Here is a 13,775-nt window from a genome sequence, read left to right as displayed (position 1 = left end):
CACAACTATTTTAAAGAGCCTATATTAAATCACGTCAAAGGAAGTTTGGCTTCTGCCCAACACTACTGAAGGGAGCCTATGTTTGCCAGTTTTACAAGGTGTCAGCAACAAGAATAAACCCAGAGTGGGTTCTGGGTTTACCAACTTTAGAAGCTTTCTGATGAAGTGTGTATCAGTTTCATTCAACCTATTTCAAGCCTTTTTGTGGTGATTGCTCACACCATCATGCTTGGTAATTGTTCAAAGTACTATTCTTACAAAACAGTAATCCACCAACAGTTAAACATCTAATTTCAGTGACCACCATCAATGGGGTGCATCTCAATAGTCTGAAGGGGCTTCCTTCATATGCACTGAAACAAAACAGAATGTGAGGCCCCCCAGGGTATTTTCCTTCACCTGTCCTGTCCTTTCGGTTTATGTGGGTGTAGTGACTAATGGACAAAATCTGTCAGGAAGTGGTTGCTGGTATGAAATCCTAGATGCCTTTACCTGCCGTTGTGCCCTTGAGCAAGGCACTTAACCCCCCACAACAGCTGCCTAGGCACCCAGTGTGCCAGCCCCCCACACCTCTCCAAAACCTGTATGTGTGTCTTTCAGAGGGGTTAGCTCAAATTTTAGTTGGACCTTGAAGGTAATTGACCAATAAAGTGACCTTAACCTTAAAGAAAGCACTGAAGACTTGAGGCACTGCACTGCCCTCCAGAGTTCAGAGATGATATTGCACCTTATTTACTACAGGATAGTCACTGTCTTCCAATTGGGACTATTTCACCCTTATAGTATAGACATATTCAGACAAACAATGAGTAAAGACATACAAGACTCACAGGTAATTTTACCTTTTTATTGCTTAAACTGCCATCTGGAACAATCTATACCAAAAGGATAAACATCTTTGCACATACAGGAAGTCAAACAGAGTACAGTCATTGGATAGAATAGAAAAAGAATGGTCCTCAGATGACCTGCAGCTCTCAGAGCCTGCTGCAGGCCCCGCAAACTTGCTGAAGGTCAGGCTAGCAGGAGTGTCTATGCCCGGGTTACATAAGCTAAGGCAAACCGGGTGGATTGCAGTGTGCCTACTAGTGAGCACTAATCTTGTGATGTGTTTTACCATATCAGTACTTCTATGTGAAGAAACACCAGCAAACCACTGGTGGGTTGTGATCTGTCAGCAAATAGACACCTGCAATATTCCAGAACATCAACCATCTGAAATCAATACAAAAGTTTTGGACCAAGTAGGCAACACTGCAATCGACTCAGTATCATGTTGATTGGTTTTCAACATACATACGGTTACACAAGTCCATCCATCCATCCAGTCAGCCATACTGTTTTGTACATAAGATTAAGATTGGAAACATGACAGAGCCTAAACAAAGACAATACCTCAGAAAGGGATAAAAGCATTACCGTATGTAAGGGTCCTTTCTGTTAGAAAGGGGTGAGGGGCAAGCTGTGAGGCAGGAATGAACAGGAATACAACTTAGACTATAGATTTCTGCAGGAGTTAGAAGAAAAATAGCTAATGACATGTGTTCTTAAGATTCAAGGGGTGAAGCCGGTAGTGAATGACCAACTGTTTGAGCGACAGGGGCAGTTTGAGAATACCATTTCATTACTTTACACTATGCTGTAGGTAGGCATAGAGTAGATAACAATCATTTCCACTATGCTTTAACAGCAAAGCTGCTTTAAAATAAATAAATATAATCATGACAATTTAATCTGATGTCTGAATTACCACAGTTGGGATGCTTTCTAACGCTTTTTATTTTTTGCACTCAAGTACATAAATAATTAAGTCTTAAAACCATCTACAATTCAAATTTATATTAATTACTTTAAAGCCCTTTCGCCTACTTTCAAGAGGTTAACCCATGACATTGTCACAATACAACTACATACTGTTTTGTCGGTTGAACAGAATAAGCATTTATTTACGCTGTGGCACTGAACACCTAAAATAGAATTTATGGAAAAATAAGCATTTACAAAAAGACATTTAAACGTACTTAACTTTACCATCACTCCAAACCATAGCCATAACATTAGTTTGTTCAGTCAATAAAGAACTTTAGTCAGAACTATAATAATAATTCTGTTTAAAAACATAGCGATTAAGTTATTTGGTGTATACTGAAAAATGCTGAATACTGAAAACCATTTAATAATCTTTCCCCCCTATTGTAGTCAATAATGTACCAACAAATCAGAGGTGAGTGTTAACATGGGGATACTTCCTGTTTTGAGTTCCACTGCTTCTGTCAGAATAAGAATATTTTATGCGTTCTGAGTTGTGAAAACAATTACTAACATTTAGCTGTAGTTTGGTAGCTGTCCAACAGAAAACATTCTGGTTGCATTAAGTTGTACAAACTCTCTCAAACTAGATAAAATAACAGTGAATTGGATTGATGGACCAATCAATGGAAACAATATGAGAAAATTTAAAAATGTCTGCGATTTAATGTACAGTAACAATGGAGGATAACCATTGGTTATCATTGCATGAAAGCTACATAAGTAATTAGATGCAATCATTATGCTCCCAGCATTCTGGTAATTCTAAAAAGTACAATTTTATGAATTATTTTGTAAGGATGTCGACACATTTTTATTGGAACCGAACTAGTTAATAATATCTGAACAATATTCAGCATGGACGCTTACTTCACCATGTTACGTTTGATTGTCCCATCTTATCATTGGCCTGTCCTAACCTCGGCCAATCCCCTACTAATCACTGCTCGTGTTTAAACTATAGGAAAACAATTCTAGATTCAGTGAATGCAGTGAAAGCATACCATATGAATTTGGTACATTAAAACTAACATAACTGTGCTCCTATAGGTGACTATGATAGCTAGGTGATGGGCAGCATAACATTTAGATGAGTAAAAAAAATAAAAAATAAAATTCAAAGCAAATGGAAGATAATTTTAAGTGACATTGAAGCAAAATTGCATTGGTGGACCCTGGTTCTAAAAGAGGCGGCGTTATGGGGTTACATAGGGGATTAGGGGGTGGGTACAGGGGTAGGGGAGGCGTTATGGGGTTACATAGGGGATTAGGGGATGGGTACAGGGGTAGGGGATGCGTTATGGGGTTACATCGGGGATTAGAGGGTACAGGGAGTGGGTGTATAATGGAGTTACATTGGGGATTAGGGGGTGGGGGTAGGGTGTGTTATGGGTTACAGGGGGTGTTCTGGGGTTACAAAGGGGATTAGGGGGTACAGGGGGTGTAATGGGGTTACAAAGAGGATTAGGGGGTACAGGGTGTTATGGGGTTACAAAGGGGATTAGGGGGTAATGGGTGTAATGGGGTTACAAAGAGGATTGGGTGTAATGGGGTTACAAAGAGGATTGGGAGGAACAGGGTGTGTTCTGGGGTTAAAAAGGGGATTAGGGGGTACAGGGGGTGTAATGCGGTAACAAAGAGGATTAGGGGGTACAGGGTGTGTTATGGGGTTACAAAGGGGATTAGAGGGTACAGGGGGTGTTCTGGGGTTACAAAGGGGATTAGGGGGTACAGGGGGTGTAATGCGGTAACAAAGAGGATTAGGGGGTACAGGGTGTGTTATGGGGTTACAAAGGGGATTAGGGGGTACAGGGGATGTTCTGGGGTTACAAAGGGGATTAGGGGGTGTTCTGGGGTTACAAAGGGGATTAGGGGGTACAGGATGTGTTCTGGGGTTACAAAGGGGATTAGGGGATACAGGGGGTGTTCTGGGGTTACAAAGGGGATTAGGGGGTACAGGGTGTGTTCTGGGGTTACAGGGGTGTTCTGGGGTTACAAAGGGGATTAGGGGGTACAGGGGGTGTTCTGGGGTTACAAAGGGGATTAGGGTGTACAGGGTGTGTTCTGGGGTTACAAAGAGGATTAGGGGGTACAGGGTGTGTTCTGGGGTTACAAAGGGGATTAGGGGATACAGGGGATGTTCTGGGGTTACAAAGGGGATTAGGGGGTACAGGGGGTGTTCTGGGGTTACAAAGGGGATTAGGGTGTACAGGGTGTGTTCTGGGGTTACAAAGAGGATTAGGGGGTACAGGGTGTGTTCTGGGGTTACAAAGGGGATTAGGGGGTACAGGGGGTGTTCTGGGGTTACAAAGGGGATTAGGGGGTACAGGGGGTGTTCTGGGGTTACAAAGGGGATTAGGGGATACAGGGGGTGTTCTGGGGTTACAAAGGGGATTAGGGGGTACAGGGTGTGTTCTGGGGTTACAGGGGTGTTCTGGGGTTACAAAGGGGATTAGGGGGTACAGGGGGTGTTCTGGGGTTACAAAGGGGATTAGGGGGTACAGGGGGTGGGGAAACCCCTCAGACAGACAGTGACACGAAGCTGTTGTACTGTTGGATGTTGCGTTTGAGAATGTCCGAGCAGGGTCCCAGGACACGCTCGAACCGCGGTCGGTCCAGCTTCACACACTTCAGAGGACCGCGGGCGACCACAGTGGCAGCACGGGGACGGTTCATCAGCAGGGCAATCTCACCTGGAGGAACGGAGTACATGTTCAATACAAAACAGGCTTCAGAAATCTGGTTAATTTAAATAGAACCTCCATATGTGAGAAGCTTCCCAACTCAGGTTAGAGCTTTGTGCTTTTTCATCATACCACCATAAAATGTGAGATTCAGGATTAAATAGTGCATATATAAACAAATCAATATAGAAAGAAACTTGATGCCTGAGGAGGTTCTTCTTACCAAAGTAGTCAGACGGTTGTAACCTCCCAACTTCCACAAACTCCTCGTTCTCAGAGCGACGCTGCAATACAGCTGCAGAACCCTATAGAACACCAACATCAGGGTAGTGTTCAGTAGGGAGAAACGGTGTTGAAACAGAGTGAAACGGGGAGGTACTTTAGTGTGATGTGCATACCTCCAGTATGATGAAGAACTCGTCGCCAGGCTCTCCCTGCACCACAATCTTCTGTCCATCATCAAACTGCACCGGCTCCAGAGAGTCAGCCACCGTCAGACGCTCCCATTTGTCCAGAGACTCTGAGGGGGTGGAGTCACAAGACTGAACCAAAAGGAAACTGTACAGTACAGCTAGGTGGTAGAGGAAGGGTTATTAACCCCTCTGGAAATGAACAGCATCTTGAAAGGCACTGTATGAAAGTTGCTATTATCATTATTATTACAGGGGAATAGTCAAAGATGAGAAGAAACAGTGAGCCTTACCTAAGATGGAGACTTTGCTGAGGAACTCCTCGTACATCTTCCTCTTCCTCAAAGTGCTGCCCTGTAAACAACAACAATCCTAATGTTTATTCCAGAGTTCTCACGTTTGTTGTAAGCCTTCAAACGCCATCATGTATCTACTGCTCATAGGGCTAATCTTTTGTAGTTGTCTCCAATGTTCCCTCCCATTTTTTACGGCACTGAGCAAATTTCAGGTCTGCTGAGCGAAAACTTGACGATAGTGAAAATTCTGTACAACTTCCAGCACGTGTTTACAGTGAACACTAAGGCTGTACACCTTTTGAACTACAGTTTTAACAGTGGCCAGGTAGGCCACTGTGGCTATTTGATCATAATGTACAGTAGACCTACCAGACAGGCCTACCATCAAAAACAATAGAGAAAATGCATGCCATAGCACTTCAACATGGAAAAGGCTGTTCTATCATTTAGCCTACAGTGGCAGCCAATGTGTTGCGTTCAATGTAGGCCTACATTCCATGAGACTTTAGGGAAAAAAACCCAGAGGGCTTGACATTAACCTGTTTATCCACTTGTCCTTCAGACATGGAGGTGACTGAAAAACTGTTGTGTTGTTTGACGAAAGAAACCACTTTACAAAATAAAATGCATTATCATTCCCATACTATTATTACAGAGAATCAGACACATTATGCTACCCTCTGTATATTGGCTACTTAGCTCATTCAACCCGGTGTCAAAATACAACACTGCCCATTTACAAAAACAATTCAAATAAAGCTCTTTTCTTGACTCGCTTTTCAAAGATGTCTAGAAATGTACACGTTTTGTTCTCTTGTAGGAAGCAATCACTCCCCTATTACTGACTACAAATGATCTATAACTGGGCTAATAACTCACTAACTAGCAACGGATGTGAACAAAATGTGCACACGTGGCTACATGCAGCTCTCACTTTGATCTCAAAACAAGAGTACAGACTCACGACCGCTCATGCTGTAAACACAGTCCAGTTCAAATATGGCACAAATCCATATATGGCAACAGTCTATTTGCATATAGACCTACTGCAGCTATGATTGGTTATGCCACACCGGTCTGTGTAAAGCACGGGCTGAGTCGTGTGTGTCAATGCAATAGAAACCTACTCGGGTGCGTTCCGCCTACAACTAAATCTCTTGCATAGTTGATTATGTTGCATTAAAAATGGCTAATAATGCATTGATTCGAATCACAATTGCCACAGTAAAGGGAAACATTGATAGTGTTAACAGGGAAAACTGTAGAACAGTGGTAAACCAACCTTTTCTGAGTCAAGATCACTTGGGAGTCAAAATGCACGCTCAGTTTTTAACGCGACTAATAAAAAAAACATAACCCTATGCAACATTAACCAATTAAAAACAGTACTGTAGCAATGAGGTGGCTCAGTATGCTATAGGCCCAATACATTATAACCGCATATTAGCTTTGCTTGAATTGCCAATGCATTGTTGTTTTGACCACACCAGTAATAGATCCGTTGTTGTATTACTTGTATTCTCACTCAGCTGTACTGAGGGTCCGTCTCTCAACATCCCTCCACTGACACTGACCAAAAAGGGTCTCTGTCTTCCAGCTGATGGACTTGAGTCACACAGCATTATTTCTGCCTTATGCAGAAATTCATGTTATTACTCCTATGAGGAAAGTGAAATCTTATTCAATATTAAATAAGACACAAGATGCTAATAATAACAGCGTAAGCCTATCTACTTTCCTACTCATTCATTACTGCTGCAGCGCTTGTTGTAGCACTGAGTGGAAATAGGAAGAACACGCATTTTATGGCTTTTAAAGGCGTTGAATACAAAGTGTTGACAGTACGGAGTAAGAATTTAACATCAACTCACTCATAAAAACAGCATATCTTTGCTGTACTCGTTGACAGTCTCTCTCTAGCCATGGTTTTAAACATTTAGAAATTTCACAGAATCAAACTTGCTGTAGCTTCCTTTTTTGCCCGCTATGTTACTGCAGCCACTGTAATCTGAGCCATCCGATTGGCCAGCGGTAGACCTTCCGTGCACTTGATTTGCTCTCAGGGCACACTGGTAAGCCAGAGTTTGTATCTGCAGACACATGAAATGGTTCAAAATGGCAACAGTTGGCCTACCCGACGCATAGGACAGCTGAATCATGTGCACCGACCGCCAACAGCCAGAGACAAATAAAAAAACTATCAACACAAGGCTTTATCATTGAGGTTTTAACAGAAATGTTTGCAGATCAACTAGGAATGTTTTGGAGATCGACGTGGCCACTGCTCTAGAAAGTTGAGAAGTTCAATCTGGTGCTTCTCTCTGTGGGCTGATATTTCTACACGGCAGTCCCGGGGGAGCTGTGCCGACAGTCTCTGGGTTACTGCGCGCATGCAGCTTAGAGGGAACATTGGTTGTCTGTATATTCAATTAATTAAATATAGCAGTTATAAAAATCATAGCAATTCCACCTTTCCCTACTCATCGTTAATTATTCCAAAAGTATTGAAAGTAAATCAACAAATTGAGTCAGTCAGGTGAAGTGTCAGAGCAGAGCAGAGCGAGGCTCACCATGAGTATCCTCCTGTAGCTGTCTCTGTCGATGCCCCACAGTTTGACGTTGGTCTTGGCTCGGACGGTGGCAGCCCTGGGGGTCCCGTAGATCAAGGCCAACTCTCCAAAGCTGCCCCCCTCCCCAATATTGGTCACCCACTCATTGTTGACATACACCTGGCAGGAAGGTGGGAGGGGGGGTGTTTAGATATTAAGACCAGGTAAGGTTAGTGTGTTGCTGTCTCTATTAGATGTTGTCATTTCTGCCTATGTCGTTTCATGTATTGTGTAGAAATAATTAGGTTTGGCCATCTAATTAGAAACCTATTTCTATGAGAGTAGGCATGCTAAGGTAACAGATGACAAAAAATAACATATAAACGGTATAAAAAGAGAGTTTCAAAAGTAAGCCTGTCATATTCCGGGGGGGAAAAAACAAGACAAGCTCTCAACTTGGGGCCTGTCTTCTTTTAAACTGGAACGCTTGTGTGTGTGTTAACATGCGAGTCATTGTGCAAAAGCTAAAATAATGCTGTTGGTTCCTAAAATAGATCAAAGAGACGTACATCCGTCTCTCCTTGGTCGATGACGTAGAAATTATCCCCCTCATCACCTGACGGGGAAGAGAGGATATTGTTCATATTTTCTCTGGAATAAAAAGACATTCAGGTCTAATTGAATTTCCACTGAATCTAAAGAAAAATAAGATCCTACTGTACCTTGCATAATGATAGTCTCTCCAGCGATGTAGGTAACTGAAAACATGGCATCAAATATGTCACTGCGAATAAAGATTGTATTTGTTAAGCTTTTGTAAAAATATTAAAGTTTGTGACTTGATCAGTGGGATTGATAAACACATTGACAACCAAACTTTACAGACAAATCAAAGCCTGTTAACAACATACCTCCTCTCGTTGTCATCCAAGTGAGAGAATAGCACATTCTTTTCGATAGCTTTAGCCAGGGCAGCCATTGTTTTGTAGTCTTTAGGAATGACCTTGAAAACAAAACGCATCCAAGATTAGGAATTTCACCCTAGCTATTCACAAGATCTCCAGCCAGCCCATAGATGACTAAGTAGAGGATACTTTTGTGGACTAGTCTGAGTGACTGTTTTGTGGACTAATCTGAGCAACTGTGTTTTGTGGACTAGTCTGAGCGACTGTGTTTTGTGGACTAATCTGAGCGACTGTGTTTTGTGGACTAGTCTGAGCGACTGTGTTTTGTGGACTAGTCTGAGCGACTGTGTTTTGTGGACTAGTCTGAGCGACTGTGTTTTGTGGACTAGTCTGAGCGACTGTGTTTTGTGGACTAGTCTGAGCGACTGTGTTTTGTGGACTAGTCTGAGCGACTGTGTTTTGTGGACTAGTCTGAGCGACTGTGTTTTGTGGACTAGTCTGAGCGACTGTGTTTTCTGGACTAGTCTGAGCGACTGTGTTTTCTGGACTAGTCTGAGCAACTGTGTTTTGTGGACAAGTCAGGGATGCAAACTGGGGAGGGCCCAAAAAGGTGACTTTTTTTGCATGTTTCAGTGCAAAATATATATATATATATCCCTGCTAGGAGGAAGTGCAGGTTTTTACTAATTAAACAAAGAATATGATCAGTCTCTGTGTGTAAAATAAGTGGTTAATGTGAACCCAACTCATAGGTAAAAAAAAATAAAAATCAAGAAAGCAATTCAATGTTATTTGTTGCCTCGACTTTACTGCAAATGACAAGTCTTGAGAAAAAACAATACACTTATATTGCAGTAAGCCATGACAGCCTTTATAATAGAACGCTTGTGACCACACACACACATAAACATTGCACTTGGGAAAAAACATCTTCAAGTAGAAATACAATAAAACAAAAAGGCATTCTATTTTTGCTCTATTATAGTGGCCACTTATAGTAGACATCAATCAAGTACACAAGGCTACATGTGTGCATAAATAACATTCACTAAGTAAAAAAATGTAATAATCCCCCTCACTCACACACAAATGTTACTGTCAAGTGCAACACAACAAAAGCAATATCTTTGGGCTACACTGCACATTATTACATTTTCTGCCTGTGGACATCTGTCCTACAATGGGCCAGCAGAGCATGATACCCTTTGTTGGCATAATTGATCTCTTTCAGGCAGAGTACACCTGGCATACCTCTTTCTATCCACGACTTAAAAAGTGAGAAATAGGGAAAGTGTGTGGTGTTCCTTTCACCTCTATAGTGGCATCCAGCTTAAGCCAGGCCCAGCTCCAGCTACACTTTATCCCTGAATCCACTTGTTTAACAAGCAACGCCTCATTTTCACCTAACTCTCTTTCTGAAAATTAACCACATACTGTAGAGGTTAAACATTACTTCACAGATCGTAGTTAGTTCGTTAGCAAATTAACTAGTCAACATTTCACACAGATTGCCAGGGTCCAGTAAGCAACTAACGTGTTATAACTTGAGGAGCGGCAATGAGTCATATACCAGTTAAAACTACAGCGAATTGGTTAGGTTTACTAACGTTAGCTCATCTGATGTTGTAACGTTAGCTAAATAACGTTATCTGTATGACTTTATTAGCCAGATCATTTTCACACCATAAACTCAATTATTTGATCAGTTAAGCTGGCTAATGTTGCTCAACATTTCTCTGACTATCTAATGGAGAATTTGATCCTAGATAGTCAGAGATAACATTACTCAATGCTAACAATACTTGTTCCACCACACTCTCCCTCACCTCAAACTATCCAAATGCAAGTTGTTATTCAGTAACAGCTCATTAGGCCCTGAATGTGTAACGAGCAAATTGGTCTCTTCTCTCTTCAGTAGCATGCTGCATTCTGTTGCTATGTGAACGATGGATACAGCCTTGGATACAGCAAGTACTGCGCCGAAAGCGCATCACTCGTTTGCTTACAGACAGTGGTGTGATCCAAAGCCAAGCATCCCTGGGACTAGTCCGAGCGACTGTGTTGTATGGGCCAGCCCGAGCGACTGTGTTCTGTGGGCCAGCCCGAGCGACTGTTCTGTGGGCCAGCCCGGGCGACTGTGTTCTGTGGGCCAGCCCGAGCGACTGTTCTGTGGGCTAGCCCGGGTGACTGTGTTTTGTTGATGCTGTGTTGTTTTAGTAGAGCCATGTGTTTGAAGGCGATTTCCTTTTTTTCCTGCATGCGTTTCCTCACCTTTCTGACATAGGATGCAGCATCCTCCTCTGTGTAGACCTCAGCGCTGATGGCTCCTCTCCGCCGGCGACCCTTGACAACGGGGTTCATGGGAGGAGACACCTCCTCATCCCTGGAGTCAGAACGGCTGCTGGCCTTCTGCTGGTTTAGGATCTGCTTGGCCTCCTCCTGCACGAGGTCACAAACATCCAATCAGCTGCCCGGGGAATGCTTTCCAATATAAAAGGCACTACAATGGTAAAAATACTTTCATGGAAGGGCCTGTCAGGTCTGGAGGTACACAGCTAGACGGTACGCATGCATGTACGCAGTTGCACGCATTCACACCACCCTACCCACCCAGACTCACCTTCTCCAGCCTCTCAAAGTACTCTCTGAGGAATGCCATGGGTCTGTCAGGCCTGGAGGTACACAGCTGGACGATGCAGTCCTTCAGCAGCTGCTGGATGTTGTGTTTCTGCACGTAGAGCTCACACTCCCTCAGACTCCTCTCCTCCTCACTGCTCGTACTGCTCGACGCCATCACGATGTGCTCCTGCTCCGCTACGACCTGGTAAACAAACTCTGACCTTTGAACTAGAGATGGAGAGACAACTTGGATGGTTACTTCTATCATTTTCTGAAAGAGTAACAATGCTCTTCTAATGTGGTTGTTATTGTCTTCTAAAATGAGGGCGCATGTGAGACAGAAATAAAGTGAAGAGAGGTGTTGCAGGGATGCTTGATGGAAATGTGGTCATATGATGGTGTGGTAAACCCACTGTATCCTTGCTTGATGTCATCTGACATTTATCAGTTTCATAATGCAGAGATACAGTAATCCTGACATCATGAACAGTAAATAGCACCATGTCATTCCTAATCTAACAAAGTAGATTATCAAAGACGGAGCCAGATAGCAAGCACGCCATGCTGCTTTACTACCAAAGACAGGATCTATTGCATTGGTAAAGTTAAGTCCTCCACCAAAGGGTTACATTGTACTGTTCATACAGTTCAGTCGCATCACTCTAAGGCAGATCATGAGGTCACAATTATAAATTAGAACTTGTTCTCAACTTGCCTACCTGGTTAAATAAAGGTGAAAAAAATGAGGATACAAATTATAGAAACAACCATTTACATCAAGCATTAATAGACTAATATCTAGTCGAGCTAATGTTGAATAGGATTTCAGACGGTTCTTGAATTTCCTGTTATCTTGTGAAGCTTATTGCTCTGGCGTTTACTGCTTATGAACTTTCTCCTGTAATAATATGAGAGATGTCAAAAAAAATAAAGGCCTTACTTTCAAACCCTTGATTGGAGCAGTAACGTTTACCAGCTGGAAGGGTAAATTATAAAGCAAATACTGGTTGGCTATGATGCTAGTTAGCTAGCTATGATATTAGCTATTGCCTTCAAATACAACAGGGAGCATAACAGGATGACAGCACTCAAGACCTAGCTAGTTAGCTAAGTTAGGCCTTTAATACGTAGTTAGCTAGGTACTAGAGTTAGTACGCGTCACATCGCTGTTTGGTCGCAGATTACTGGTACGTTAGCTAGTTAATTAACTTAAACATACTAATGACGAAGCTAGCTTGCTAAATCTGTATTGGTTGATATCAAATCTAGCTAACTAGTTGGCATTTAGGCCTGCAAAGCCCTCTTGCCAATGACGCCATCTTGAGCTCCATCATAAACAAATACGAGGCGGAGGCTACATATCCCGCAATTGCAAGGATATCAATTTTCAACGACGAAGCATGTAAATACTTACAAGAACCCGCGAATTCTTACCGAGCCCTTCGTCACTGACTCGGTTTTGGATGTTATTTCCACAAGCGTACCAAATTTCTCCCTTCGACTTTTCCAAATCCTTGAACCGCTGCCCCACCGGATACGGGTTTAGGACCAATCACAAGCCGTCATTGACGTCAATTCGCCTCGTTCTGACATGTGAGCCGTAACCCTTGGCAACATTAAAGGGGAACGCACGGAAATCATGACGTCAATGGGAAAATTATTAAAATTATAGCGGATAGAAGGACCCGATAGTCTCCTATTCAAAATGTCCCAGGAACAGTGGGTGGAGCGTCCTCTATTCAAATAAATCTCAATATAGGAATATTTTTGGGGATGAGATTGTTGTTTTATATTAATGTCTGCACGCTATGCCTCAGCAGTTTAGGCTTATAATAAACAAAACATCGCAGTGCCATTGGATTATATTAATGTTTCATGATTGATCAGCCAAGGAATTTGTAAAATACATTGTTTGTATGCATAGCTTTTGTGCAAACTGCAAATGTGTTTATTTATTTTTATTTTTTACTCTGCAAAGCTTCACATAGAAAGATGTGTCAAAGATGGTCAGCAAAACATTCGATGGGTCCATCCATTTGATGCAGCACACTCCAACCGATCAAAACAATTCCTCGTGCCCAGAATGAAGGTGAAATTAAATAATCGCAATCATTTAATTTATAATGGGCGGTGCTCCCTGTACTTTTCCCGGGGAGTTTTATTGTAAATGAGGGGATTCGATTAATCTCGGCCGGGCGACCGAGTAGGCGTGTTTTGCACCGGTGAAAGTTGATTGCATTCGTTGCTGTCGTTGGTGTGACGAAATCGGCTCAAAACGAAGTGATTTATAGCACGTGGAGTAACGCTGAGTGTTACACCTTGATTACACTGACAGCATCATCGAGATTTGATACACCAGAAATACATTAATTTCCAATGGAACGCTGCATTGCATTGCAGAGCATTCTGTGTGGTACATGCATTGGAGTTATCGTACCTCTATGCATCAAATTGTATGCATAGACAGATTGACGAAATGGTAGCAGAAGGGGAATGTTGAACT

At 42.5% G+C, this 13,775-nt stretch overlaps 1 protein-coding gene across 2 annotated transcripts; it reads right to left on the bottom strand.

Annotated features, from left to right (window-relative positions):
• Nucleotides 1-833: 833 nt before the first annotated feature.
• LOC139382031 (cAMP-dependent protein kinase type I-alpha regulatory subunit-like) lies at nucleotides 834-12,818 on the bottom strand. Of its 2 annotated transcripts, none has more exons than XM_071125966.1 (11): nucleotides 12,687-12,818; nucleotides 11,274-11,500; nucleotides 10,925-11,092; nucleotides 8,660-8,751; nucleotides 8,471-8,532; nucleotides 8,318-8,364; nucleotides 7,770-7,928; nucleotides 5,197-5,257; nucleotides 4,892-5,013; nucleotides 4,717-4,798; nucleotides 834-4,502 (listed from the first exon to the last, which is right to left on the bottom strand). In XM_071125966.1, exons 2-11 carry the CDS (start codon nucleotides 11,445-11,447, stop codon nucleotides 4,330-4,332), a joined length of 1,140 nt encoding a protein of 379 aa, XP_070982067.1. In that variant the 5' UTR covers nucleotides 11,448-11,500; nucleotides 12,687-12,818; the 3' UTR covers nucleotides 834-4,329. The 2 variants fall into 2 exon arrangements, with proteins under 2 accessions (XP_070982067.1, XP_070982068.1); XM_071125967.1 differs by having other exon boundaries at nucleotides 11,274-11,474; nucleotides 12,687-12,811.
• Nucleotides 12,819-13,775: the final 957 nt, after the last annotated feature.

This window comes from Oncorhynchus clarkii, chromosome 23, assembly GCF_045791955.1.
Source record: "Oncorhynchus clarkii lewisi isolate Uvic-CL-2024 chromosome 23, UVic_Ocla_1.0, whole genome shotgun sequence".
In the NCBI taxonomy this organism is placed as follows: Eukaryota; Metazoa; Chordata; class Actinopteri; order Salmoniformes; family Salmonidae; genus Oncorhynchus; species Oncorhynchus clarkii.
The sequence above is the reverse complement of the archived record's forward strand: the minus strand, read 5'-3'. Positions and strand labels throughout refer to the sequence as shown.

What these genes read in the sequence shown, in the direction of transcription:
- LOC139382031 (XM_071125966.1), bottom strand. Translation starts at nt 11,447, where the DNA reads ATGGCGTCGAGCAGTACGAGCAGTGAGGAGGAGAGGAGTCTGAGGGAG. An exon ending in GCTACAGGAGGATACTCATG is followed by an intron (nt 5,258 to 7,769) that starts GTGAGCCTCGCT and finishes TGTTGTTTACAG; the next exon opens with GGCAGCACTTTGAGGAAGAG. An exon ending in AGTTCTTCATCATACTGGAG is followed by an intron (nt 4,799 to 4,891) that starts GTATGCACATCA and finishes GGTGTTCTATAG; the next exon opens with GGTTCTGCAGCTGTATTGCA.